The 24456-nt window shown below is 41.9% G+C and overlaps 1 protein-coding gene across 6 annotated transcripts; it reads left to right on the top strand.

The window, feature by feature from the left end:
- On the top strand, positions 1–24445 carry LOC144577360 (uncharacterized). Of its 6 annotated transcripts, XR_013521055.1 has the most exons (8): positions 1–188; positions 1433–1518; positions 19275–19387; positions 20860–20943; positions 21517–21644; positions 22851–22955; positions 23666–23773; positions 24054–24445. XR_013521055.1 is itself a non-coding variant. In XM_078334414.1 (7 exons), the coding sequence occupies exons 2-7, from the start codon at positions 1460–1462 to the stop codon at positions 24066–24068; spliced, it is 480 nt and encodes a 159-aa protein (XP_078190540.1). In that variant the 5' UTR covers positions 1–188; positions 1433–1459; the 3' UTR covers positions 24069–24445. The 6 variants fall into 6 exon arrangements, 3 of the variants coding, with proteins under 3 accessions (XP_078190540.1, XP_078190538.1, XP_078190539.1); XR_013521057.1 differs by lacking the exon at positions 23666–23773; XM_078334414.1 differs by lacking the exon at positions 21517–21644 and having other exon boundaries at positions 24058–24445.
- Positions 24446–24456: the final 11 nt, after the last annotated feature.

Below are 24456 nucleotides of genomic sequence, written 5' to 3'. Positions count from 1 at the left end.
GAGAACAGATGCCGGGCGCCGGTGGAGGCAGCGTGCAGGGCTGGCGCTCACGCAGGCCGCCCGCACCCTGCGCTCCACCCCACCCTGCTGCCTAATGAGGAGAGAGGAGCCGAACCCAGGCAGCCGCTCCCTGTTGACGCCTTAGGAGTTTCAAAACTAGACTGGCCGGAGCCGACAGAATTTCTTAGGTGGGCCATTCTGAGAAACCCAATTTTCTTGTTTAGGCTATGTTTAGAACGCGGAAAGTCACTTCAGTTACCCCACTTTCCTTACAAATCCAATCCGCTTCTTACCTCTCATTCCAACCTCCAGCCTCCTGGACACTCCACTTGCCCCAGAATTTTTCTGCTAAATCCACTCCCCAGTCCACTGCAGAGGGGAACTGGGGACTGGTGTGAATTATCACCCCGGCCTCTAACTTAGAAAAAAACAAATCGACTCAGTCTCAGGGAATTTTAGGGGCTGGAAGGTCTAATTTTTTGATGTGAAGTAGTACTTCTGTGTCCTTATGGAGATTATGGCCTGGCCGTCCAGCCTCCCTCCCATAACCTTTTGACCATTTGATCTCCTGCTTACCCTGGACTGGGACACAGCAGCCCAGTAATTCATTCCGAGATATGCCAGGGAGGAGAGGAAAAAGAAGGAAAAACAGTAGTTGGATACTGTGGGTTAGAAAGCCTGATTTTGAAATTGCTCTTTAAAATCAGACTCAGTGACATAATACTCCTTTGGAGGTATCAGTCCCTTCCAGAGACAGAAGCATATTTTAGATCATGGAGCATTTTGCAGGTTATATTAGAGATTCTGCCAGAAAATTAAGCAAATCTAAAGTCCACTTGCTTGACTAATTTTTAGGGTATGTTTTCCCCCTAGCTTTATTAGGGTATGATTAACAAATAAAAGTTGTATCTATATGCAGTGTGCAGTGTTTTGATATATTTATACCAAAGCTTTAAATATATCTAAGATGGATATTAGGATAACATTCAGAAGGATTGTCTCTATTTTTGTGGGTATTCTTGGCTTGGTTTTAAAAGCAGTTGGGATTATTTCCCCCAAATTTTCTAACTTTCTAATCCTTCTAACATGTCTGCCTAACCCAATTGTTTTTCTTTTTTTTGAGACGGAGTGTTGCTCTTATCACCCAGGATGGGGTGCAGTGGTGTGATCTTGGCTCACAGCAACCTCAGTCTCCTGAATTCAAGCAATTCTCCAGCCTCAGCTTCCAGAGAATCTACTATTACTGCCACTATGCCTGGCTAATTTTTGTATTTTCAGTAGGAACAGAGTTTTGTCATATTGACCAGGCTGGTCTTGAACTCCTGACCTCAGGTGATCCCCTGCCTCGGCCTCCCAAAATGCTGGGATTACAGATGTGAGCCACCGCACCCTGCCCAATTTCTACTTAATGTTTTTCTCTGCTTCTATCTAGACCATCCATTTTTTCTAAGACTCAGTGATGTCATTGAAGATCTTTGGCCAAATGTCAGACATATCTTACAGATCCCAGAATAGGGAGTAAGTACTAAAGCTTCTAAAATGCTCTCAAGCACACACTTCATCAATGCAAATGACAGTTCAAAAGACCCAGAGCTTTTGGATTCTACTTGGACTTCTTTGAAGGGATACTTGGGCTCTGCCCTCTGCCAACCTATTAGATCTCCTGACTGGGCTTATGCTGAAAACTAACCATGCAAGATGAATGTCTTGCCAAGCTAGACGTGGAAGCATATTTGGTCCTTTGGAGGTTAATGATCAATCCAGACCACAAATGGATGACAGTCAAACACTGCATTGGGTGGGCTAATGACATGTGTTTCAGGACTGAGAACCCAGAAACAGTCCCCTGCTGCCTTGTCTGCTCCTAAAGACTGGCTTTCACCTCCACTAATACTCAGCCCTTCCCTTTGGTCCTTGGCTTTTTCTCTGCTTCAACCCCAGGCTGGCTCGCTCTCTCTCTCTCTCTCTCTCTCTCTCTCTCTCTCTCTCTCTCAGCCTTGGCTACTCTTACAGACTCTATCTCACTTTCATTCCAAGACACAGAACCCCTTCTTATCTACCCAGAGCTATAGTTGGTCATTGGTATCATGGAAAACAGGAGCTAACTATGCCTTAAAAATCATTTATTGCAGTGATTTTTAAACAATGTTTAAAGGCGCCTAGAGATTCCTTGGTGGCAAGCAACAGAGACCACCGAATATGTATATGTATGTGTGATGAGTACCCATAGCAGTATTTGGAAAGCAGAGGCTCCAAAAGTCCCTTATGCACATATGCATACTTATCAGTCAGAACAAAGGATTTGTATCTGTTTTATGTGTTGCAGTACTTCATTGCTTGATTTTAAAAAAAGATTCTGTTATTTAAAGAGAATAGTTTGAATATCATAGTGATCCCATCCTGCCCCTTCATTATCTTCAGGGGCAATCCCTGGGTGTGCCCAGGTGAGATTTCCATGCCTACATTACTCTACACAGAATAGCTCTCTCCTGGTTCCAGTCCTGAATAAAGAGGACAGAGCCTCATGAGTCTATCTGGGCCAAGGTGGGTTATTGCCAAGAATAACCTGGCATCAGGGGATTCAAACTCTTTGCCTTCAAGCTCTGGCATTCCAGTAAGGGCTGACTTGGAACTGCAACAGAGAAAGTGAGCAGGCAGGGGCAGTAAATGCAATCTAGCACTTGTTTGGAACTAGAGCATGGCTCAAAAATGATCACAATGAATAAACCTTGCTAACAGCTTTGTTTAAGCAAATATACAAACAATGCTAAATTCTTTTGCATTAGGACTTGAATTTGGTTGTACATTCTTGGATTCCTAAGAATCTCCCAATACGAGCACCAGCTCGTAACTTCTTTTTCAGAAAAAGTATTTCCTCAGATGTCTAGATGTCTCTATATAAGTGAACATAATTACTATTTTTAAGAGGAGCGTGCCTGTGTTCTTCACACTTATAATACCTCCAAGAAACTTACAGAGGACACTATGCAACTTAACATGAGATTAGATTCAGTCCCTAAGGGTAGCCCAGACTCACCCTGGGTCAACAGTAGTAGCTAATGTGTTTAATACAGACTACGATAATAACAGTGATCATATTAATACTATCTATAAAGCACTTCTATGTACCAGATGCAAAGCTATGTACTGTATATGTAATTTCACAATATTTATGTGAGACAGGTTCTCTCACTATTCTTATTCTACAGAAAAGAACATTGATGTTGATGTTCAAGTATAAGCATATTTAAAGTTAAAGCTTAAATGTGGCAGGAGTGGGAGTCAAGCAAAATTCATTTGACTCCAAAATGAATATTCTCAATTGCAATTCTAAATACTGTTATGCTGCTCCTATTGGAACATGAGACACAGACCTTACTAAATGGTGGTGACCAAGGTGAGAGAAAATGAGAGCACAAGAATGTTATCTTCAGTTAAGCTTCCCTAGGCTTCTACTCTCAATGCCAATAGATTCCTTTCTCAACTAAGAATGATGAAATGAAGTTCAGCATGAGCTCAAGAGATTTATTTTGGATCAACGAGTCCCTTGACAGGTCCTGAAACAGTCAAATATCTAAGGTATTGCTCAGACCCAGCTGCCAGTAATCTGCCTTTGAGACACTAAGCCATAAAAGAAAAAGATCCCAACCAACACGCGCTAGGAGACACCCAAGCCAAACCAAGTAGAAACAAGAGACTCAAGAAATATGAATGGCATGTGAAGAGCTCATGTATTCAGCTGTTATGCATTGAGTACCTAATTTAGTGCTGAGCTTTGGCATTCTCATGTACCTCCTTCCCCTCCCACACCCATCCCTCCCCATCAACCAGTTGTCTGGCCAACTGCAGAGACAACTGGCTGGTCTTTCTCTCTTGCTCTCTCCCCATTTTTATATATGTATATATTTGACTCTGAATACACACTATATATAATTTTTACTTAACTAACATGGAAGGATAGGCTTTATGGTAGGGAACTAATGACTTCATTTCTTAGGAGATGAAAGAAGGAACAGATACACCTACCCCTCTGCACACTAACTGTCCTGGTTTCAGGGCGTTATTCTAGTGGGGTCCATTTAGAGGTGGTATAGATCAGTGAATCACAAATTTTAAAGTACAAAAAGTCCCCTGGGGATTTTATTACAATGTGGAATCTTACTTAGTTGGTGGGGCATGGGATGCTATATTTCTAGCAGGCATCCAGGTAATGCCACTGGGGTTGTCTGAGGATCATACTTTGAATAGAAAAGGACTAAAATAAGGAAAAGATGATAGTAACCAGAGGAGAGGGAGAAAAGTCCCTTAAAAGACACTCCTGACTCACCACAAAAAAAAGGGAGAGTAAGAGATGGGAGGATGTGGGCTCGGCCTTATTGTGACAAAACTATGTCTAAGAGAATTGCAGGCATCAAAGCCTCAGAATTTGTAGGCTAATTCAGGAATGTCTTGATCCTATGTGGGTTATTGTCATGGAATGGCCTAGATGAATATTTCTGAAGCCTGGCTGTGTTTTAGAATCACTAGAGTGTTAAAAACAATCATGCTATGTTTCTATCAAAAGAATTAAATTTTAATATCTGGAAGTGGAGTCCTGGCTCCAAGTTTGTTTGTTTGTTTGAATCTCTCCAGGTGGAGAACCCTTGGTCTAACTGTTCCACGTGGCAAAGGGTATTCTGCATTTTAAAAGCCTGAATTAAAGAAGTTCATAGCTGAATCATACTCTGGCTGGGACAGGGCTGATCCAGAAGTTTGATTCAATGGAACAAATTGCCCTACTTAGGTGAAAGACTGAAGCTTGGACATTTTTCAGTTTGGGGATTGCTGTATTCTACTTGCAGATGGTTTTCAGAGTGATACCAGGTGGATTCATGAATAGAACATTCTCAGTCCAAGTCTGGTCACAAACCAGACATAGATGTTACATGATTTATTATAAGGAATTGGCTTATCCCATTATGGAGGCTGAGAAGTCCCAAGATCTCCAGAGGGCAAGCTGGTGACCCAGGACAACCATTAGTTGTTCCTGTCCTAGCCTGAAGGCCTGAGAACCAGGAGAGCCAATGGTGTAAGTTCCTGCCTGAATCTGAGTCTAAAGGCAGGAGAAGACGAATGTCTCAGTGCAATGAAAGGTAGAGAGAGCTTGAATCTCCCTTTCTCATGTTTTCGTTCCTTTCAGACCTCCAATGGATTGGATAAGTTCTGCTCATATTGGAGAGGGCAATGTGCTTTCCTCAATCCACTGATACTAATGTTAATCTCATCTAAAAATACCCTCGCAGACACACCCAAGAATAATGTTTGACCAAATACCTGGACACCCTGTCGCCCAGTGAAGATGACACATCAAATTAACTATCACATCATAGGATCTCATGGAAAGAGGATTTAGAGCCAGCTCTACTACTCATTATTCACTAAGAAAGTCTGTCAGGGAAGACAGAGTAATTTGCAACTAGACTGAAATTTAAGAATTATCTCGGGCGGGGCTTGGTGGCTCATGCCTGTAATCCTAGCACTTTGAGGGGCTGAGGCGGGTGGATCACCTGAGGTGAGGAGTTGGAGACCAGCCTGGTCAACATGGTGAAACCCCATCTCTACTAAAAATACAAAAATTAACCAGGCATGATGGCAGGTGCCTGTAATCCCAGCTACTCAGGAAGCTGAGGCAGGAAAACTGCTTGAACCTGGGAGGCGGAGGGTGCAGTGAGCCGAGATTGTGCCATTGCACTCCAGCCTGGGTAAGAGAGACAGACTCCATCTCAAAATAATAATAATAATTATTATCTCAAGCACTACATGTGTATATACATATTCTCCCACCTGCTTAATTTGGTCCAGCGTCTAGAATATCATTATAAAACCATGAGCCCTCTGCTGTAGCCAGAATCCCTGGATGTTGTTCATGCCCTGTTTATTCTTTCATATTCCCCTCCTCATTCCCCATCTAAATCCTACCAGTCCTCTAAGGCCAGCTTATATTTCACCTTCTTCATAACACATGTGCTACTAGTCACTTCAGCTCATGTTAATCTCTGTTTCTTTAGGCTTTATGGTTCTTGCTACTGTTCATAAGGCTTTCTTGGCGCTTTGTTACATACTATCTGATCCTTCTTGCATTGCGCCTGGAAGTCAGAACAATTAAAAGCTGGAACATTGCTGTCATATGTACCTAGGTTCAAACATGACTTTGCTATTGATTAGTTATATAGCCCTGGGCAGGTATTTACCTTCTCTGACTTTCAAGCTGTGCATTAGTAGAATAAGGACAATGCACAAGTCAAACTCACAGAAGCGGAGAGTGGCATGGTGGTTGTCAAGGGCTGGGGAGTGAGAGAAATGGGGAGATGTTGGTCGAATGCCCTGGCTTGCAGAGAAATAGTAAGGGTTAAGTGAATGAGAATAATAAGAGAATAACTGTATTTCATTTGTGACTTACATGGTCCTATTTCAGAGTTGTGTGATGAACAATGAACACAGTTCAATAAGAAAATATTAACTTCAAAATAATTCAGATTTTTAACTTACTTTCTTCATACCTGGAAGGAATATATAGTTTACAACAAACCCTTTATAATCCTCTTTCTTTTTCTACACACTTCCCTTATGCCCCACAACTGCTCAGAACTTTCTTTTCTTGCCTTCCAGGTAATTTCTCTCCCAGCCCCAGAAGACAAGAATCTTGCGTTCTTATCCTCACCCCTTATTTCTCCCCTCTCAAGGTCTCCATGTCTGGCCATCCCTGCAAATTTGCAGAACAATACAGTCAGATTTGGCAAAGGTTATACTCTCCCCCACCCATTCAGAGGATGAGAAAGAGGGAAAGACCAACAGAGGAAAAAAAAACAGAAACATATTATTTTTCTTCTGCCATATGTATAAAGAATTTAGAGGCACCCAGCACAAAGTACAAGCCCTACAAAGGGCAGCTACTACTATTTTATTACTTTATCATATTACAGAATGAAATCAGAATTACATTTCTTTTCTTTACAAATATGTAGTCTGCTCACAGACCTGTTGGACTGTGCTCATTGTTCATCATACAGCTCTGAAGTAGGACCATGTGAATCACAGATAAAATGCAGTTATGTTCTCATTATTGCAAGTTTTTTTAAGGAAAGAACTTTAGAACTTTTTCTTATACTTCTGTATACTTCTCTGCCAGTGCTGCCCAATAGAACTTTTGGCAATGATGGAAATGGTCTACCATCTCTGCTATCCAATATGGTAGCCACCAGCTACAAGTGACTATTGAGTACTTGAAACATAGCTAGTACAAGTGAGAAACTTATTTTTCTATTTTATTGAACGTATTTAATTTACATTACAAAGTTGGCCAGTGGCTACTACATTGGATAGAGCAGATGACACCTACCACAGTACCTTGCACAAAGTAGATACTCAGTAACATTTATTGAATGAATGGATGAATAAGTGATTAAATGAACCAAACTATAAATAATACAGTTACCATGCTGATATTTTTACAAATAGATAATTTTGCAAGCTACTTCCCTGTTGCTATACACTCTGGAGTAGTTTTCTTGCCACAGGAAAGACTAGCAAATGCTAAAACAAGTAAGCAAGATTCTATATTTAGATCTCATTTTTTTCTTTGCTCAGTATAAATTCATTCTGACTCTGAGGTCAGCCTCTTTTGTTTTTTAAAAATAAAAAAATTGTAATGTACATGTTTTATTTCATGGTGAGTTCTCGTTATGACATTTCCCTTCAGGAATGAAAGAGGAAGAGATAAGTTATTGTCAATGCAGCCACAAGCAAATTTAGCCATCTTCCTCAACACTGAAGGGAAATGTCAAAAAAAATTAATCATGCATAAAGATGCATGGACATGTTATCTCTCTCATATATTGAAGGACTGGGACATATTCAAATACTTGTAGGTCATTATTAGATAGTCAAGAGTTTGGCAGCCTCAAAATAACGTTTACAGTAGCAGTTCTATGATCTCAACCATCTTAAAATAAATATTTCATTGATAATTCATCTGAATGGTAGTTGGGTTCTTTGGGTTTTTTTGTTTTGTTTTGTTTTATTTTGTGTTGTTTTCATCTTGTTTTTGACACATGGTCTCATTCTGTCACACAGGCTGGAGTGCAGTGACACAATTATGGCTCACTGCAGCCTCAACCTAGTGGGGCTCAAGAGATCCTCCCACGTCAGCCTCCAGAGTAGCTGGGACTACAGGTGCACACTACCATGCCTGGCTAATTTTTGTGAGTTTTTTTGTAGAGATGTGGTCTCATTATTGTTGCCCAGACTGGTCTTGAACTCCTGGGCTCAAGTAATTCACTCCCTTTACCCTCCTAAAGTGCTGGAATTGCAAGTGTGAGCACCACACCTGACTGGTAGCTGTTTTTAAGAATATTGACACTTTAAAAAAAAAAATCTTTGTGATGTTGAATTTATTTCTGCATCATTTTGTGTGTTTAAAATGTCCCATTTGAACAAGGCCTTATTGATTTAGATCCATGTCTTCTTCCTAGAGTGACAGTTAAAAAACCAAGATAGATTAAATCATAAGGAGATGACCAAGAACAAGGAGAGGAAGAACATTGTATTCAACCTGAACAGAGGAGTTTGGGATCTAAACATAGCGTAATCCCACAGCATTTTATTAAATGAAATAAGTCAGACACATAAGGACAAATATTGTGTGATTTCACTTAAATGAATATGAAATGGGCAAATTTCATAGATAGCAGATTAGAGGTTACCGGGGACTTAGGGTAATGACAAATGAGGAGCTATTACTCGAGTGCAGAGGTTCTGCTTGGGGTGATTACAAAGTTTTGGAAATAGATAATGGTGATGGATGCACAATATTGTGAATATAGTTAATGCCACTGAATTATACACTCAAAATGGTTCAAATGGTAAATTTTGTGTTATATATATTTATCATAATTTTCAAAAACAGAATTGGTAGCTCAGTAGATCTCACATAAAAGGAAATAACACTTGGAGAAGCCAACAGCCAAGTTTAACCCCAAGTATTTAGCCCAGCAAAGTAATAATAAAAACCTCTAACATCGAAACTTTGATTTTGACAACTAATATCCTGTAAGGAAATAAGGCTGTCCTCCAAACCACTGCAATGAAATAATAACCAATGGCATAAATCAAAGGCAGAGGAAGGGATGGTAATAGGGTATGAGGAAGGCTGCTGGAGGGCACAGTTCACCTTTGGGTGATATACTGGAGTACAACTATATCCTCCTGCAAACATCTCATGGGGCCATGGGCAGAAAGAGAATGATGGGCTGGAATCAGTGAACTGACTTAATGTGACATTTCTTGAGTGGTATGTGGCTGTACTATGATATTAGTACTAGAAAAGGACTCTCAGGGCCATTTTTCCATCCCTTTAACTTGAAGCAAGACCACAATTAAGTCACCTCAAGCTGAGAATTTACACGTTTTCCAAAGACCTCCAAAGTGACCTGTGGGTGTCTATTTTTTTTTTTTTTTTTTTTTTTTGAGACAGGGTGTTGCTGTGGTCCAGGCTGGAGTGCAGTGGTGCAATCATGGTTCACTGCAGCCTCGGCCTCTTGGGTCCAAGTGATCCTCCCACCTCAGCCTCCTGAGAAGGTGGAATTACGAACGCACGACACCACACCCAGCTAATTTTTGTATTTTTTGTAGAGATGGGGTTTTGCCATAATGCCAAGGCTAGTCTCTATCTCCTGGGCTCAAGCAATCCACCTACCTTGGCCTTCCAAAGTGCTGGGATTCCAGGCATGAACCACTGTGCCCGGCCCAATGGATGTCTAATCCACATCTCCCAGATGGGAATTTACATGCTCTGACTAATTCAAAGTAGACATGAAGCCACCATCAGTTTGTTGCTAACCTCTTAAGTTTCCCATCTGTCTTTCACAAACCAGATCCTGGAAATGGCTAAGGTACTTCAGGAAGGGTATAACTCAGAGCCTTGCATTTCCTGTAAGAAGGGTTCAGGCAGGAAAGCAGAGCCAAGACAATTATTACAGGAAAAACTAATTTAATATAGGAATGAGATGACACACAAATGTGGGAGGATCTGAGCAACGTCTGGAAGCAAGAGTCAGAGGAGCAGAGAAAGGGTCACCACCCATGCAGCTGAAGTGCTGACATGGATGGACATGTCAGACCTTGCAGGGAAATCTGAGAAGCCCAGCACATCTAGCTGGCAGGGTAAGGCCATAAACGAGGAGTTCATGGAGAGGTCTAAGGGAGGCCATGCTGCCTCCCTGCCGCTATGTGGGCCATGGCCAAGAGCTGTAGAGGGCCTGGTGCCACTGTTGGTCAGCAAGGCCAGAGGCAGAGAAAATGACCTAGAAGCAGAGCAGAGGAATGGAAAGACCAGCTGGAACCCACCAGACATCTCTGCTTCTGTCCATTACCATAATGACCACACAACCTTCTATGAGTAACAGCTGCTGCTTTGCGTTTCATCTTCCAAATCTCACACCAGTTTCTCCCTTGACTGACTCTAAGTCTGAACTAAACCACATAGGTCCCAGTGTAACCAAGTCAAAATGTCATAGCATAGCACAGTGTATCACTTTTATATGTCTTGCAATTCATGTCTAGATTTAAGCTTAAATAAAGGCATGAAAAATGTCCTTTAAATCTAAATGAAAATAGTTCTTATTCATCCTATTCTTACCCTATTCAAGTGAATAAAATACTGAAAATTGACTTTTTTAAATCATGGTATTTCACTTTTTCCCTGCCAACACTGTTCATTTACTTCATGGTAATTGGTGGTAGAAAAAGATAGCACTTTGTTACTCCCCATCACATCAGGCTGAGTTTCAAGACTATCATTCCACATTTTCAGTTCAATTGTAAAGCATTATCTATCAACAAATTGAGCAGTTTCTAAATTGGCTGTCTTTACATAATGCCTAACATCCAGAAGTATTGTTTGCAGTGATAAAAGCTTGGAAACAACCAAAATATCCATCATTAGGAGAGTGGTTAAATAAATTATGGAACAAACATGCAATGGAATACTATACAGCCTTTGGGAAAAAACAGGCACGGCACTGATTATGGAACTTTCACAATGTTGTTTTGTTAAGTGAAAAAGGCTATGTGAAAACAGGGTATGTGGTACCATTAAACAAAGGGGTGCATAAAAATACATATATGCATATACGCACATATAATGTGTCTTCTCTCCAGGGAAAGTAACTGGGAATGGAGGGGGAAGAAAGAATACATAATCTTTGAATTTTGTGCCATATGTTTGTGTTGATTACTAGATAAATTGGCGGATAGATGATAGACGATAGATACATGATAGATAGATAGATGATAGACGATAGATGGATAGATGATAGATGATAATAGATAGGTCGATCATTAGATAGAGGTAGATAGACCCACATAGTAACAATGGTCTACTCTCTGTATAGTATGACCTGGCTTATTTTACCTTCAAATCCTCTGCTTTTGGCATCAAGGATGCCCAGGAGAAAGAAATGTTATCATAATCTGTGTCATAATTAGAAAACCAAATTTACGTATTGGGTCAATGTACCAACGTGTACACATAGAAAGACACATAAAAAATGTACTACTTCCTCTGTTCTGCTTCATTTCATTCCTTGGTATAACCAATATTTTTGTCTATGTTTGTACATTTTGTCACATGAATTCAGAGATGATGCAAATTACCTGTTTTAAGTGATTCTTCTTTGAGATGCCACCTATTCTGAACTACAGAAAGAACTTGCCTGCTCTAATCATCAGAACCAGTTATTAGTGGGGGAGAATATTGTTACTAATCTAGGTCCATTAAGAGGCTTATTCTGCCCCTTCTTCTTTTCCTGGACCACCTGCTACAGGAGGATTGGATTTGCTGTTTCTCCTTTGTAATTCATTTCCTCTGTCTAAATTACATTTCCCTGTTTCATTCCACCCTGATGTTTGACTGGTGCTCAACTTCTGAACTCCCTCTTCTAATAGTCATATGTTCTTCCTTGAATGTAGCTGTCCAAGGTTAGAAGCAAACTGCATTTTGCACAAGATCCTACTCGTGCAATATAAATCAGAGCTTCAAGAGAAGAGCAGGTCATTATGGGTTTTAGGTTACTACTGATTTCCTGGGAACTGAGAAGGGCTACTCTCTTACATAGGGCTCTGTCTCTCCCTTTCTATTTCCTTCTGGCCCTTCATTAGCTAATGTCCAGTTCAATATATTTGGCAGTGATCATTACAAAAAGGGGTTTGGGCCAGGCATGGTGGCTCACACCTGTAATCCCAGCACTTTGGGAGGCCGAGGCAGGCGGATCATGAGATCAGGAGTTTGAGACCAGCCTGGCCAACATAGTGAAACCTGTCTCTAATAAACATACAAAGAAATTAGCTGGGCCTGGTGATGTGTGCCTGTAATCCCAGCTACTTGGGAGGCTGAGGCAAGGAGAATGTGTCACTTGAATCTGGGAGGCAGAAGTTGCAGTGAGACGAGATCACGCCACTGAACTCCAGCCCCGGCGACAGTGCGAGACCCCATCTCAAAAACAAACAAACAAACAATAACAACAACAACAACAAAAAGGGCTTTGGCGCACAATCGGGGAACAAGGACTTTCTTTTTTTGGTACTACATCAACCATCTCTTGATTAATATACAGAATTAAAAGCACTGAAAAATTGTTAGATTGGCAATTTTTAAAATAGTTACTAGATTTCCTTCTTACAAGAAATTCTAGCCTTGCCTTTGTTTCTTGCCATGGCCCGTTTGTATGCAAAAGGACACCCACTCTTCGTGAATCCCATCCGTGGTTCTCCCACTACACTGCACAGCCGTCTCAGTTTCTTGATGAAGAACAGTGCCTTGGAGGTGAGGATTGCATTGGCGTATCCATGCAGCTGCATCTTTGATTCTCAATCCAATCTATAGTTTCTGATTATTCTTGCAGTGTGAGAAACTGACTTACTACAGCTGTCTCCATTAGGGATGGCTTATTTAGAGATCGTTAAAAAAATAGTTGAGACTGATGCTCTGACCACCAGCATTAGTATTTTACCACTGTCTCTTCTTTCCCAAGTAGAAAGTTTTGGAGACCAGGGTGAATGTCACTGGTTTTACACATCTTTTACTATGATTCCTTTCTCTGAGCCTATTCCAACTGCACTAGGTTTCTGGCTCTCCTTCTAACTCAGGGCTTTGGCGCTTACTGTTTCCTCTGCCTGGAATGCTCCGCCCCAAAAGAGTCGTGTGACTCACTCCTTCACTTTCTTCAGGCTGTTGTTCAAATCACTTTCCCATTGACCAGCCTGTTTAATATGACCGCCTGCACTTCCTATCCCACTTAATGCTTTATTTTCCTCCAAGGTGCCTCACCGTATAGGTTTTAATTTTTGTGACTGTATCACCCCAAGTTCCAAGAGGGCAGGGATTTTTGTCTCCTTTGTTCACTGCTATATTCCCTTTGCCTGGCATACAGTAGGCACTCTGGAAGGAAGAATCCACTTGATTGTTGCAATTCCAGGTCTCCTACCCTTTCTGATGCATAGGCTAACCTGAGACATTGCCCTCAAGACACAAACATGCATCAGCACCAATACTTCATGTCTTCAAGACATGCAGATGGGTTGGGAGCCAATACTTACTTAACAGCTGCTAGTATGTTCTAAGCATTTTGTATTTTGACTTATCATTTTGTCTAGCCAGTACCATCACCATCCCATCCCAATCATTCTTAGGAGACTTCCCTCCCTTCTTCTGAGAACTTCTCCTTGCCAACTCCATCCACACAGCCACCATAAGAGCCTCCACGTTAACACAGAGTGGCTCTAGCTCTCAGGTTGCATTGTATAGACCTCTTGCTCAAGCTAAACCAAAGACCTGCCTCAGAAAACTTGGAATCCAGACCAGGCAATACAAACTCAGCCTGGTTGTTTTACTGATTTGAGGAGAATATAAGCCTGGGAGTTGCTGTTGGCAAGCCAAATTTTCCTTCACGGAGACTGGCAAACAAGGAAAGCTGGTCTGTGGCAGAGAGATGAACAAACCCACAGAGAGGCACAGATATGTGAGATCAAGTGTAGTCCTGAGGCCCTGGGAGTCCCTGATTTCAGTTCACTCGGCAGAGTCAGCTGTACTTCTCTCCTCGAATTTTTAAATACTCCTATAATCCTTATACTGCTTCTCCCTTTTTTCTTAAACAAATTGAAGATAGTTTTCTATCACTTGTTAAGAAACTTCACGCATTCATTTAATGCTGACAGAGCCTGATGAGGTAGCTCATCTTTCCCTGATTTCAGAGATGAGGAAGAGTTGGGAAGGTTATGTTTTCCTCCAGTTGCTGGAGGAAAATGGCAGAGCTGGGATTTGATCTCAGGCCAGCCTGATTCCAGAGCTTGTATTAAGACTTCCATTCTGTCATTCAGTCAAGTCCAACCATCTTGACAGTTTGTCTGTTAAAAATTATTTATTATGGAGTTTTTACATATAAAAAGTAGAGAGAATTGTACAGTAATTCCCCATGTGCTTATCGACCAGCTTCAATCATTATCCACATTCAGAAGTCTTGTTTCTTGAAGGCCTTTTAAGTGGACCCTCAGAAAGAAAAAATGAACTTTGTAGGATTTCAGGCATTGGAGTTGGGTATATAGTATGTTTGTGCAAGGATTCTCTTGTTCTACTCAGGACATGGAGAATGCGGGGAAGAAAGAGGCGCTGTGTTCAACAGGCCCAGCCACGGAGAGCTGTGCTGTCTACAGATCCATCAAAGGCAGGAAGGTGGATTGGATGTTGGTGGGAGCAAGGGAGGCAGGTTCCAGCCCCAGTGAAAAATAAAAAATGTTGGAAGACTCTTTGGAGTTAAAAGAAATGCAAATTAGCACAGCCCTCTTCTCCCACCAAAACAAACTGAATGTTTGTGATAACCAAGTAAGATTCATGCTCAGATGTCACCATCTGAGAAACAGTCTTGAATTAGGATTCATTTGGTTTAAACTTGCTCTGGTCCTCTCTGCTCCTAGTTAATGATTCACAGGTGACACCTTGGCAACAGCTAAGGGGTCCTCTCTCCCTGTCCTTTCTAAGGGTGGGAAATAATCCTGAGCCTGGGGACAATCTCATCACCCCTTATTAGAGCTGCACCCAGGACACTGTTGGAGCTGACCAGAGCTTTGTTCAGCGAGATGGCAGGTCCCCAGCCTGACACTCTGCTGACAGCTGCTGTTTCCTTTCTCTCTCTCCCTCATGCCAGAAGGACATTTATGTAAGCACCACTGGCTCAGGACTGAGTACAACAAGCTAAGAAATGAAAAGGCTGGACTCAGCAGGATGGTGGTGTGCATTTTCCTGTACTGGGGGAGCACAGCCCAGAACTGCCAAAATGAGCTAGAGTCACTCTCAGGAGATTCCCGTCCTGGGGGTTACTTCTCCTGTCATGCTCTTTGGTGCCCACAACTTTATTCCTGGAATGGAGGCAGCTGCCAGCCCTAATACCTATCCCACAGGGGAGTTGTGAGCATCAAATGAGATTGTGAATGGGGAGGCATTTTGTTAACTGCAAAATGACGTGCAATTTTAAAGGACTGTCATTTCCACTGCTCTTCTTTTTATACCTGGACAGCTGCCTCCCACACATAGTTGTACCTCCTTTAAGCCTGAAGTTCAAGTGTTTTTACTGAAGAGGAAAGCTTCATTCAGGATCTATTTCTGAATGACAGCCATTCCTGCAAAGAATCTACCAATATTTATCATTCGTATGCAAAAATGTGTCATACATATTTAGAAAGCGCCCCATGAATTTCTTGTGCCTAGCAACCAAAACAGAAAAAGGAACATATGGAATTTGTGGTTGTTTGATACCAATTTGATCTGAATGAACAAACAAATTTGCCCATTTTTCCAAATATGAACCTGGTACCACTATTATTTCCTGTGAGTGGAGATAAATATGCTCTTGCTACTTGTATTTTATTAGCTATTTCTAGTCTTTCAAAATGCAATCTTTATCTTTGGGAAGGAGAAAAAAACTGTTGGACCTAACACACGTGTCTTTGGACACTCCAGAGCACTTCCCTACACCCTGCCTTTTCCAGTTCGAAACCTTTGAACTTCAAGATGCTTTCCTCCCTACTGAACACATCGTGTCAGGCATCACGGCAGTCACAATTTTCTCCAGAGGAAAGCATATGGCCCTAAACTGCACTTCAGGCAGTGAACCCTGTGGGAGAGTGTGAATAGAAGGAAGACAGAACAAAACACATCTTTTATATTGGCTCTTGTCTGAAAGGTGCCTCAGCTCTGAGGAGGCAGATTCCAGCTCTACATAAGGAAGAACTTTCAAGCAATCAGGGTGGCTGGAAGATAGAGTGGACTCTCCCAAATAGAATTAGTTCCTCACCAGCCAATGTGGGCAGCCACTTAGAATGAATTCTGAACAGGGAATTTGAAATACAAGATGCTGGAATAGTTGTACAAAATGGCCCTGCCAACCCCAGGAGCCTCTGGGTCTACAAGAGAGCTGAATGGTTTCAAAACAAAACATAGGAGATCTCCTCTGTGATATTGTTTGAATGAAATGGAAAGATCCTGCTTAAAAATATCTTCTTCATTGGTACCTGAAATTCTGTCATCAGTAATTTCTTCCTGAGTCGAGCATTTCTCTTTTCCTAAGGTCTTTTTCTTTTTTGGGGAAGGTGAAATAATTTTACAACTTCATCCTCAGAAGAAAAGAACTTACAAAGATCTTTTCCCCCCTTCTGAAAGAAAAAAAGGTGGAATCCCATAAAAATCACTGAATGGGAAGCAAAAGAAGAAAGAGGAAAAGGAAAAAGGAAGGAAGGAAGGAGGAAATATCCTCTTTCAGAAAGAACTTTGATAAACTCAGTGTGCCAGTGGCCACATCCAAGCACCTAGGGTCTTTTCGATACTGATAAGCATTATTAAAATAAATAATAGTTTGGGCACTTAGTCGGTATCAGGCACTGTGAAGAGCTCTTACCAAACAGAATCAAACAAAACTTCCAAGAACCCAATGAGGTTTTATTATTCCCTTTTTACAGATCTGTTAACTAAGGTTTAGCAGGTTCAGTACCTGCCTAGATCACATAGCTAGAAAATGGAAGTCAAGAAACTAATTCAGTGTCTAATCCACAGTTTGGATTCAGTAAATACTTACAGAATGAATACATCAAACTTGAATGAGAGAGAGATGATCATGAGGCACTCCTGCCTTGTAAATCACTACCATTTTTAATGGGCAGTTTGACTCTAAAACCTGTGCTTATAACCGCTCTCCAGCTGCCTGTCATCCTATTTTTCACATTTAATGACTTCAACCTTAGAGATCCCCCAAATACATGCGACATGTGAAATCTACCCTGAAAAAAATACATATAAACAAATGAAATCAGAGTTTGCCTTCCATTTATCTTAAAACATTACTCTTTCTACCTACTACTGACTCCCTTCTCCTCTCAATTCCTTAAAAAAGAAATAGTTGCATCATCGTATTTTCTCACCTAGGAAAGTCTTTGTAAGTAGCAGCCACCCTCATTTCAACACGCTGGGACCCCCAGGAGCTCCAGAGAGAGGTGTGGTAAGGAGAGCAAATATATCAGAGTGAGGAAGAAATGCCTGCTGAGCTCATTAGCACCCAGGCACAGAGAAGGAGACTGCTATTTTTATCAACTGTACCTTCACTTAAATAAATTCCAGAGAAACTTGACAGAAAAAGGATTCCTTTGGAAATTTTTGTTCCTCCTAATAAGGACAGGCTATCTCGTGTGCCCTTTCTAGCCTGGTAGCTATCCTCAGACCTGTAACATGTGGGGTTGGAGAGGTACCTAGTACAATTTTACATTTGCTCCCTCATGAAATCTCTATCTCAGCCACTTGCTTTTTGGTTCTAGCCCAGGCACAAACCTAATGGGAAACATATAAAAGCTTTGTAGCTCAGGTGGAGTGCCACCTCCACGACCAGGAATGAGGGCTTTGCCTCTTTCCTGTGATTCACCAGTGGAGTTTTGATCACTCAGTGTGGTTCCAATGATATGATTCCTTTAGCCAAGGCTTGCTCATGACCCAATGCATGAATTGAATTCACTTTCATTAGATGAGAATTTAATTATATACGCTTGTTTTCTTATGCACAACCTTGCCAACATTTTAGGGATGCTCCAGGATTATTTCCTGGCCTGGTTGTGCATCACGCCCATCCTCAACCCTTGGGCCAAGGTATTTGTCTCAAGCTCAGGAGTCATAGCCAACCAGTCTTTGTTCTGACAGCTTGTACTCACAGAATTAGCTCCCATTACTTAAACACATACACACACACACACACACACACACACACACACACACCATGTACATGTGCATGTGATACTTATTGTTTTCAATAAAAGATAAAAATGAGCCTAGGCCAGGCATAGTGGCTCATGCCTATAATCTCAGCAAAGTGCAAAGCGGAGGTGAGAGGATCACTTGAGCCCAGGAGTTCTATGTTCTCCCTGTGCAACATAGGGAGACTCTGCCTCTATTTGTAAAAAATCTTTAAAAAATAAAAACTAAAAATAGGGCTGGGTGTGGTGGCTCACACCTATAATCCCAGCACTTTGGGAGGCCGAGACGGGTGGATCACAAGGTCAAGAGATCAAGACTATCCTAGTCAACAAGGTGAAACCCCGTCTCTACTAAAAATACAAAAATTAGCTGGGCATGGTGGTGCATGCCTGTAGTCCCAGCTACTCGGGAGGCCGAGGCAGGAGAATTGCTTGAACCCAGAAGGCAGAGGTTGCAGTGAGCTGAGATCGTGCCATTGCACTCCAGTCTGGGTAACAACAGCGAAACTCCGTCTCAAAAAAAAACTAAAAATACTTTTCCCTCCACTCTTCCTCCCAAAATTTAAGGAGACTTTCTATGACTTCCTGTCTCATAAGCTAGTTTTTCCAGAATCTCTGAAATTAGCTGCTTCTTGAACATTCTCATTAACTACTAACATTCCTATATTGACTTTTTGAAGATTTGGCAAAATACATCAACAAATTTTAAGACATCCCTACTCTGTGATCCAGCTATTCTAGAGATGCTATCTGGTAAACGTGCAAAGAAGTTCACTCCACTATTGGTATCATAGCAACGACTGGTAACAACCAAAGTATCCAAAATTAGGGAACTGCTCCAGTAAGTTGTGGTACCACCATATCATAGGACATTTATCTACTAGTTAAAACCATTTTGTTAAGGTATTTGTTGGTGTAGAAAATAAAATCATTCTCTTCTTTTTTTTGGACAGGATCTCACTTACCCAGGTTGGAGGCATTTGCACAATCTCCGCTCACTACAACCTCCACCTCCCAGGCTCAAGCAATTCTAGTGTCTCAGCCTCTCAAGTAGCTGAGATCACAGGTGTGTGCCATTACGCTCAGCTTGTTTTTGTATTTTTAGTAGAGACAGGTTTTCACCATGTTGGCCTGACTGGTCTTGAACTCCTGGCCTCAAGTGATCTGCCTGCTTTGGGCTCCCAAGTGCTGGGATTACAGGCATGAGCCACCACACCCAGCCTTAACCATCTATTTCTAAGTTGAAAAAAACTACGAAACAGTAGGTACAGAGATGCAACCTCTGGAAAAGCAACTGCTATGGTCCTACGTGTATCCATCTATCTAGTAGAAATTCTTACATGGGTATACACTGAAGGACAGACACACATTAACAATAGCTCTCTTTGGGTGATAGAATTCTGTTCATTGTACTTTTTCTCTGCTCTGAATATTCATTATTTTTAATTAGTGGGAAACAAATGATAATTTTGAAATAAAAAATGCTACTTTTTATTTCCTCTTTTGTCTCTGAAATCCTGGAAATTAGCTAAGAAGATAATCACAGATCAGACTTAGCTGCTGCTCCAAGCTGTTCACTTCAGCTTCCACTTGGTTTTCACTCTGTTCTAACTGCACCAAACAAATCACAGTTCTTATGGGACTAAAACCAAACTCCTTCCCTAAAGATTGGCCCGTCGTCTCTTTTTAGAATTTTCTTTCCTTGCAATCTATTTAGAAGTATAGAAAACCACTCTTTGAGACTATATGCATTTACTTCCTAACATTTCTAGATTTCTCTCTTGATAATCTAAAGTTTAACATTTGATGAGTCAAGAAACCACACAGAATGGAAAGTATATCATACTACAATAAAAACCGTAAGTCAGGGTCAAAGTATACCATACTCTAAGTCTGTCTCATCTGTGTTAAAACTAACTGTGGTTTTGGACAAATCACCCAAACTGAAAGCCGGAGTTTCTGCTCCTCTAAAGAAAAATGAGTGCCACCCATTCTGTCCACTCAGCTCACCCTATAGACAGAGGCTGCAAAAACCAAATTAGCTACTACATGGGAGGAGGTGATAGATCTAGCCAAATGTCTACATTCACTAACATGATTGCTATTATTGTCGTTATCATTACTATTACTCATCTCATAACTAGAGAAACAAACGAATGATGTTGCAATTCAACTTTAGTTTCTGGAAAAGGAGAAAGAATATTCTGGAAGTTCAGGACACCAAGTTATTCTTGGCCTATGGCATCCATCGAGATCATATTTTTATGCGCTGTTATAAAAGACAAGACTTGCCTTTATGATGTCAGATGCCTATGGTCTGCTTGCTTCTCAGGAAGAAGATCCTGGAACTCTTTTGCTCATGTTCTTTTTCATCTACTCTTGGCTGCCCCTCACCTCTGCCTCTTTTCCCTGTAAAGAAGGATCACCCTCACCAACCCAAATGCCCATCAATGATAGACTGGACAAAGAAAATGTGGCACATATACACTATGGAATACTATGCAGCCATAAAAAATGATGAGCTCGTGTCCTTTGTAGGGACTTGGATGAATCTGGAAACCATCATTTCCGGAAAACTGACACAAGAACAGAAAGCCAAACACTGCATGTTCTCACTCCTAGGTGGGTGTTGAACAATGAGAACATGTGGACTCAGGGAGAGGAGCATCACACACTGGGGGCGGTTCGGGGGGTAGGGAGAGACGGCGGTGGGTGAGGAGGGAGGGGAGGGTGGGGAGGGATAACATGGGAAGAAATGCCAGATATAGTACGCACCTAAAGTTAAATAAATAAAAAGTAAAGTAAAAAATTTTTTTAAAAAAGGACCACCCTCAAGCTACTTCCTTTGGTTTTCTCTTACATATTGTCTGTGCTATTAGTACTAGCTCAGAGGTAAACATGTACAAGTACTATATTCAGTAGATATGTGCTCAAAGAATAGATACATTTGCTGAGCAACTTTTAGGCAAAGCATAGTGATGGACAAAACAGGGGAAGAGAGAAATTTCTAATAAGCACACAGCAGAGGGCACCCGCAGGCTCCTGGAAGAGAGAGAAGAGCCCACAGAGAAGCTGCAGTCAGGATGGGTGGGATTCATGGGTCTTCTTCAGGGTCTTGGGGATCCTGAGCTCTATCTAGGACCACTACGCTGGCCAGGGTTCTGGAAGAAGCAGCAAAGAATTTGGTTTCTCCAGGTGGTGACAGAGGTAGAGCTGCCTAAGGTGCTTCCAGAGATAAACACACACCCAGCAATAATCCTCTGACCTAGACTAAGCCCAGGAACACAGGATCTCAGAGCTTATGAGCCACATGCTTACCCAAGGTGAGAGCTCCTTCTCCTGCACTGTGTAACTCATGATTCTCATGACCCCTGGTTGGAGAGATCTGGACTAGGAGCCAGGGGGCCTCTGATTTTGCCAGCCACTGCTAATAACCTCTCTCCAGCCCAAGTCAACCTTCCTGACAATTTGAGAAGCTCTTTATTTATTTATTTATTTATATATTTTTTGAGATGGAGTCTTGCTGTTGCCCAGGCTGGAGTGCAGTAGTGCAATCTTGGCTCACAGCAACCTCCACTTCCCAGGTTCAAACGATTCTCCTGCCTCAGCCTCCTGAGTAGCTGAGATTACAGGCACGTGCCACAGTACCCAGCTAATTGTCATATTTTTAGTAGAGACAGGGTTTCACCATGTTGGCCAGAATGGTCTCCATCTCTCGACCTCATGATCCGCCTGCCTCGGCCTCCCAAAGTGCTGGGATTACAGGCGTGAGCCACTGTGCCTGGCCTGAGAAGCTCTTTATCTTAATCCTACCCTACCTCAACTTCCATTTAACCTGGAACTCCTTATTCCAGCTTGCTTTCCAGGTCTAAGTTATAGCTACAAAATGGAGGTATGGATGGATGACCTTTCCTATCCACCTCAAGGTTCCATGATTCTATATTTTTAGTTACTTATTCGGTGAACAAACTTGTGCAAAGCCATGCTATGTGCCGGGAACTCTAGGTATAAAGATGACAATGGTGGGGCACTGCCTCAGAAAACTTCACTGTCTTATGCCCTCCAAAGACACATAAGAACAGAACCTTTGGTGGGGCAAAGGAGGAGGGCAAACATTCCTATGAAGGCTGTCCTGAGAGAGAGGTCGCAGACCAGTACTCCAGGTCTCCTGAGACCTCATCTTGCAGCTTCCTGAAGGCAATAGCATGAAGCATTAAGCTTGGCTTCAACATCGCACTGCATAGGCTGGAATCTAGATGCAGCCCTGTACTAGCTGTATAACCTGTCAAGTTGATTTCCCATCTAGACATTTTGTTCTCCTCATCTGAAAAAAAGAATGATATAACAACAATTAGCACTCTCTTTCCAGGGCCACGCATGAGGGTTGAGTGAGGTAATCTGTGTAAAGCGTGAGATCTGGAACACGGCAAATATTTAGCACATACTTGCTGTTTCTGAGATCATGAATAAAATTTTTAGATTTCATATAAAAAAGACTTCAGACATTTCTTTTTCAAATTATCTTTCAGAAAATAAACACATGGAAGGAAGACAACATAAAATTGTACAAAAAGGAAGGAGTTTGTTGAAGAAAACAATCATTTGCAAAAAGCTTGGCCCCCACCTGGAGACAGGTACAACAGACAAAGCTCCCCAGATCAAATGTCTCGGAGGTATCAAACCCCACCAATTCTATATTTAGGCATCCATATGTTCCCGCTGCCAAAGTTCCCATAAATACAAACATTTCAGTGCACACAGCAGCAGTTTTCAGAAAGATTTCCCTTTTAGGAGAGCGAGATGCTACAAAGCTTAATCAGTTCTAAGTGAATCTCAAATATTGTATCAATTTACAGCAGAAAGGTCACCGTAAATAAACATGAGGATTCTGCTCAGTGTCTGGATTTAGCAGACTAACTCCCACTAATGTTAATGGGGCCACGTTGCCAAATCCCCAACCATCACCCTGCATATTTGCTCCAATCCTTAACTTTTGAGATTGAAATGTCTTTTCCAAATCAAAGCTGATCCTGAAACAGGCCCAATGAGCCTCCGCCTGGTTAGACAGGGACAGTGTGGCTGATGCCTGGGGACCTGGCAGTGCTCAAAGCAATGGCATTAAGAGGGTTTGTTGGAGCCAGGCATGGTGGTGCATGCCGGTAGTCCCAGCTACCCCAGAGGCTGAAGTGGGAGATCGCTTGAGCCAGGAGTTTGAGGATGCAGTGATCCATGATCATGTTACTGCACTCTAGCCTTTGCAACACAGCCAGATACTGTCTAAAGAAAAGGGTTGGGGTGGGCGCTTTGTTGAAAGGACTGTCTTCACATTGTCTATCCAATACAGCTCATCTTCCTTTCCCTGATGTACAGCATAGTCCATTCTCCAAACTCACCTCCCGTGACTTCTTTGTGAACTTCAGACAAAACAAGATTCCCCAGTTCTTAGCCAGAGGTGAATGTTTATGTTGTTTCCTACCCACTTCTCTCTTCTGTGATCTCAGTATCACCTTGTTGATGAAGTTTTTTATAACCAATCTGGGATCTTCACTGTTTCCAAACACTGCAGATTCTCAGCTCCATGAGATAAGCTCACATCTCTCCAGCCACCCTCATGGGCCCAGGAGTATTGGTTTGGCTCCTTCTGGCACAGCTCACATTTTTTGGGCAGCTTCTCCAACCTTCCCTACCCCCATCTATCTGCTCTGAATCTAACCTAGGACTCCATGTTTCAGTCAGGTTCAAGATGAAGTGGCTTCTGCACAGACTTTGATCAGCACCCAGACTTGTCATATCAGAAAATCAAAACCAGGTCACAGCTTTCACGAGTCTACCCAGCTTCTGCTCAGAGAACTGACTGGCCCACAACATCTGCTCCCAGGTCAGGCCAGGCTGTCCGTGAGGCAAGGTCCAGAATACCCAGCTGCTGTCCACCATAGTGTGATGGGATGGCACAGGTACTGGCCACACAAATGGCAGATGGCCCTGGCCATTCATGGAGTGGCACCTGGGCTGAGTGATGAGTCTCAGGACTATTTCACCCCTTGGCAAAAAAAGAGACCAAAAAGTAAAGAAAAACTTTGTTGGTAAAATCTTTCCTTACTTTATTGATAAAAGCTTTTCTAGCCTCTCACCTCC

This window comes from Callithrix jacchus, chromosome 8 (assembly GCF_049354715.1).
Source record: "Callithrix jacchus isolate 240 chromosome 8, calJac240_pri, whole genome shotgun sequence".
Lineage (NCBI taxonomy): Eukaryota > Metazoa > Chordata > Mammalia > Primates > Cebidae > Callithrix > Callithrix jacchus.
The sequence above is the reverse complement of the archived record's forward strand: the minus strand, read 5'-3'. Positions and strand labels throughout refer to the sequence as shown.

What these genes read in the sequence shown, in the direction of transcription:
- LOC144577360 (XM_078334412.1), top strand. Translation starts at nt 1,460, where the DNA reads ATGTCATTGAAGATCTTTGGCCAAATGTCAGACATATCTTACAGATCC. An exon ending in TACAGATCCCAGAATAGGGA is followed by an intron (nt 1,519 to 19,274) that starts GTAAGTACTAAA and finishes TTTTTTGGACAG; the next exon opens with GATCTCACTTACCCAGGTTG. An exon ending in TCAAGTAGCTGAGATCACAG is followed by an intron (nt 19,388 to 20,859) that starts GTGTGTGCCATT and finishes TGTCCTTTGTAG; the next exon opens with GGACTTGGATGAATCTGGAA.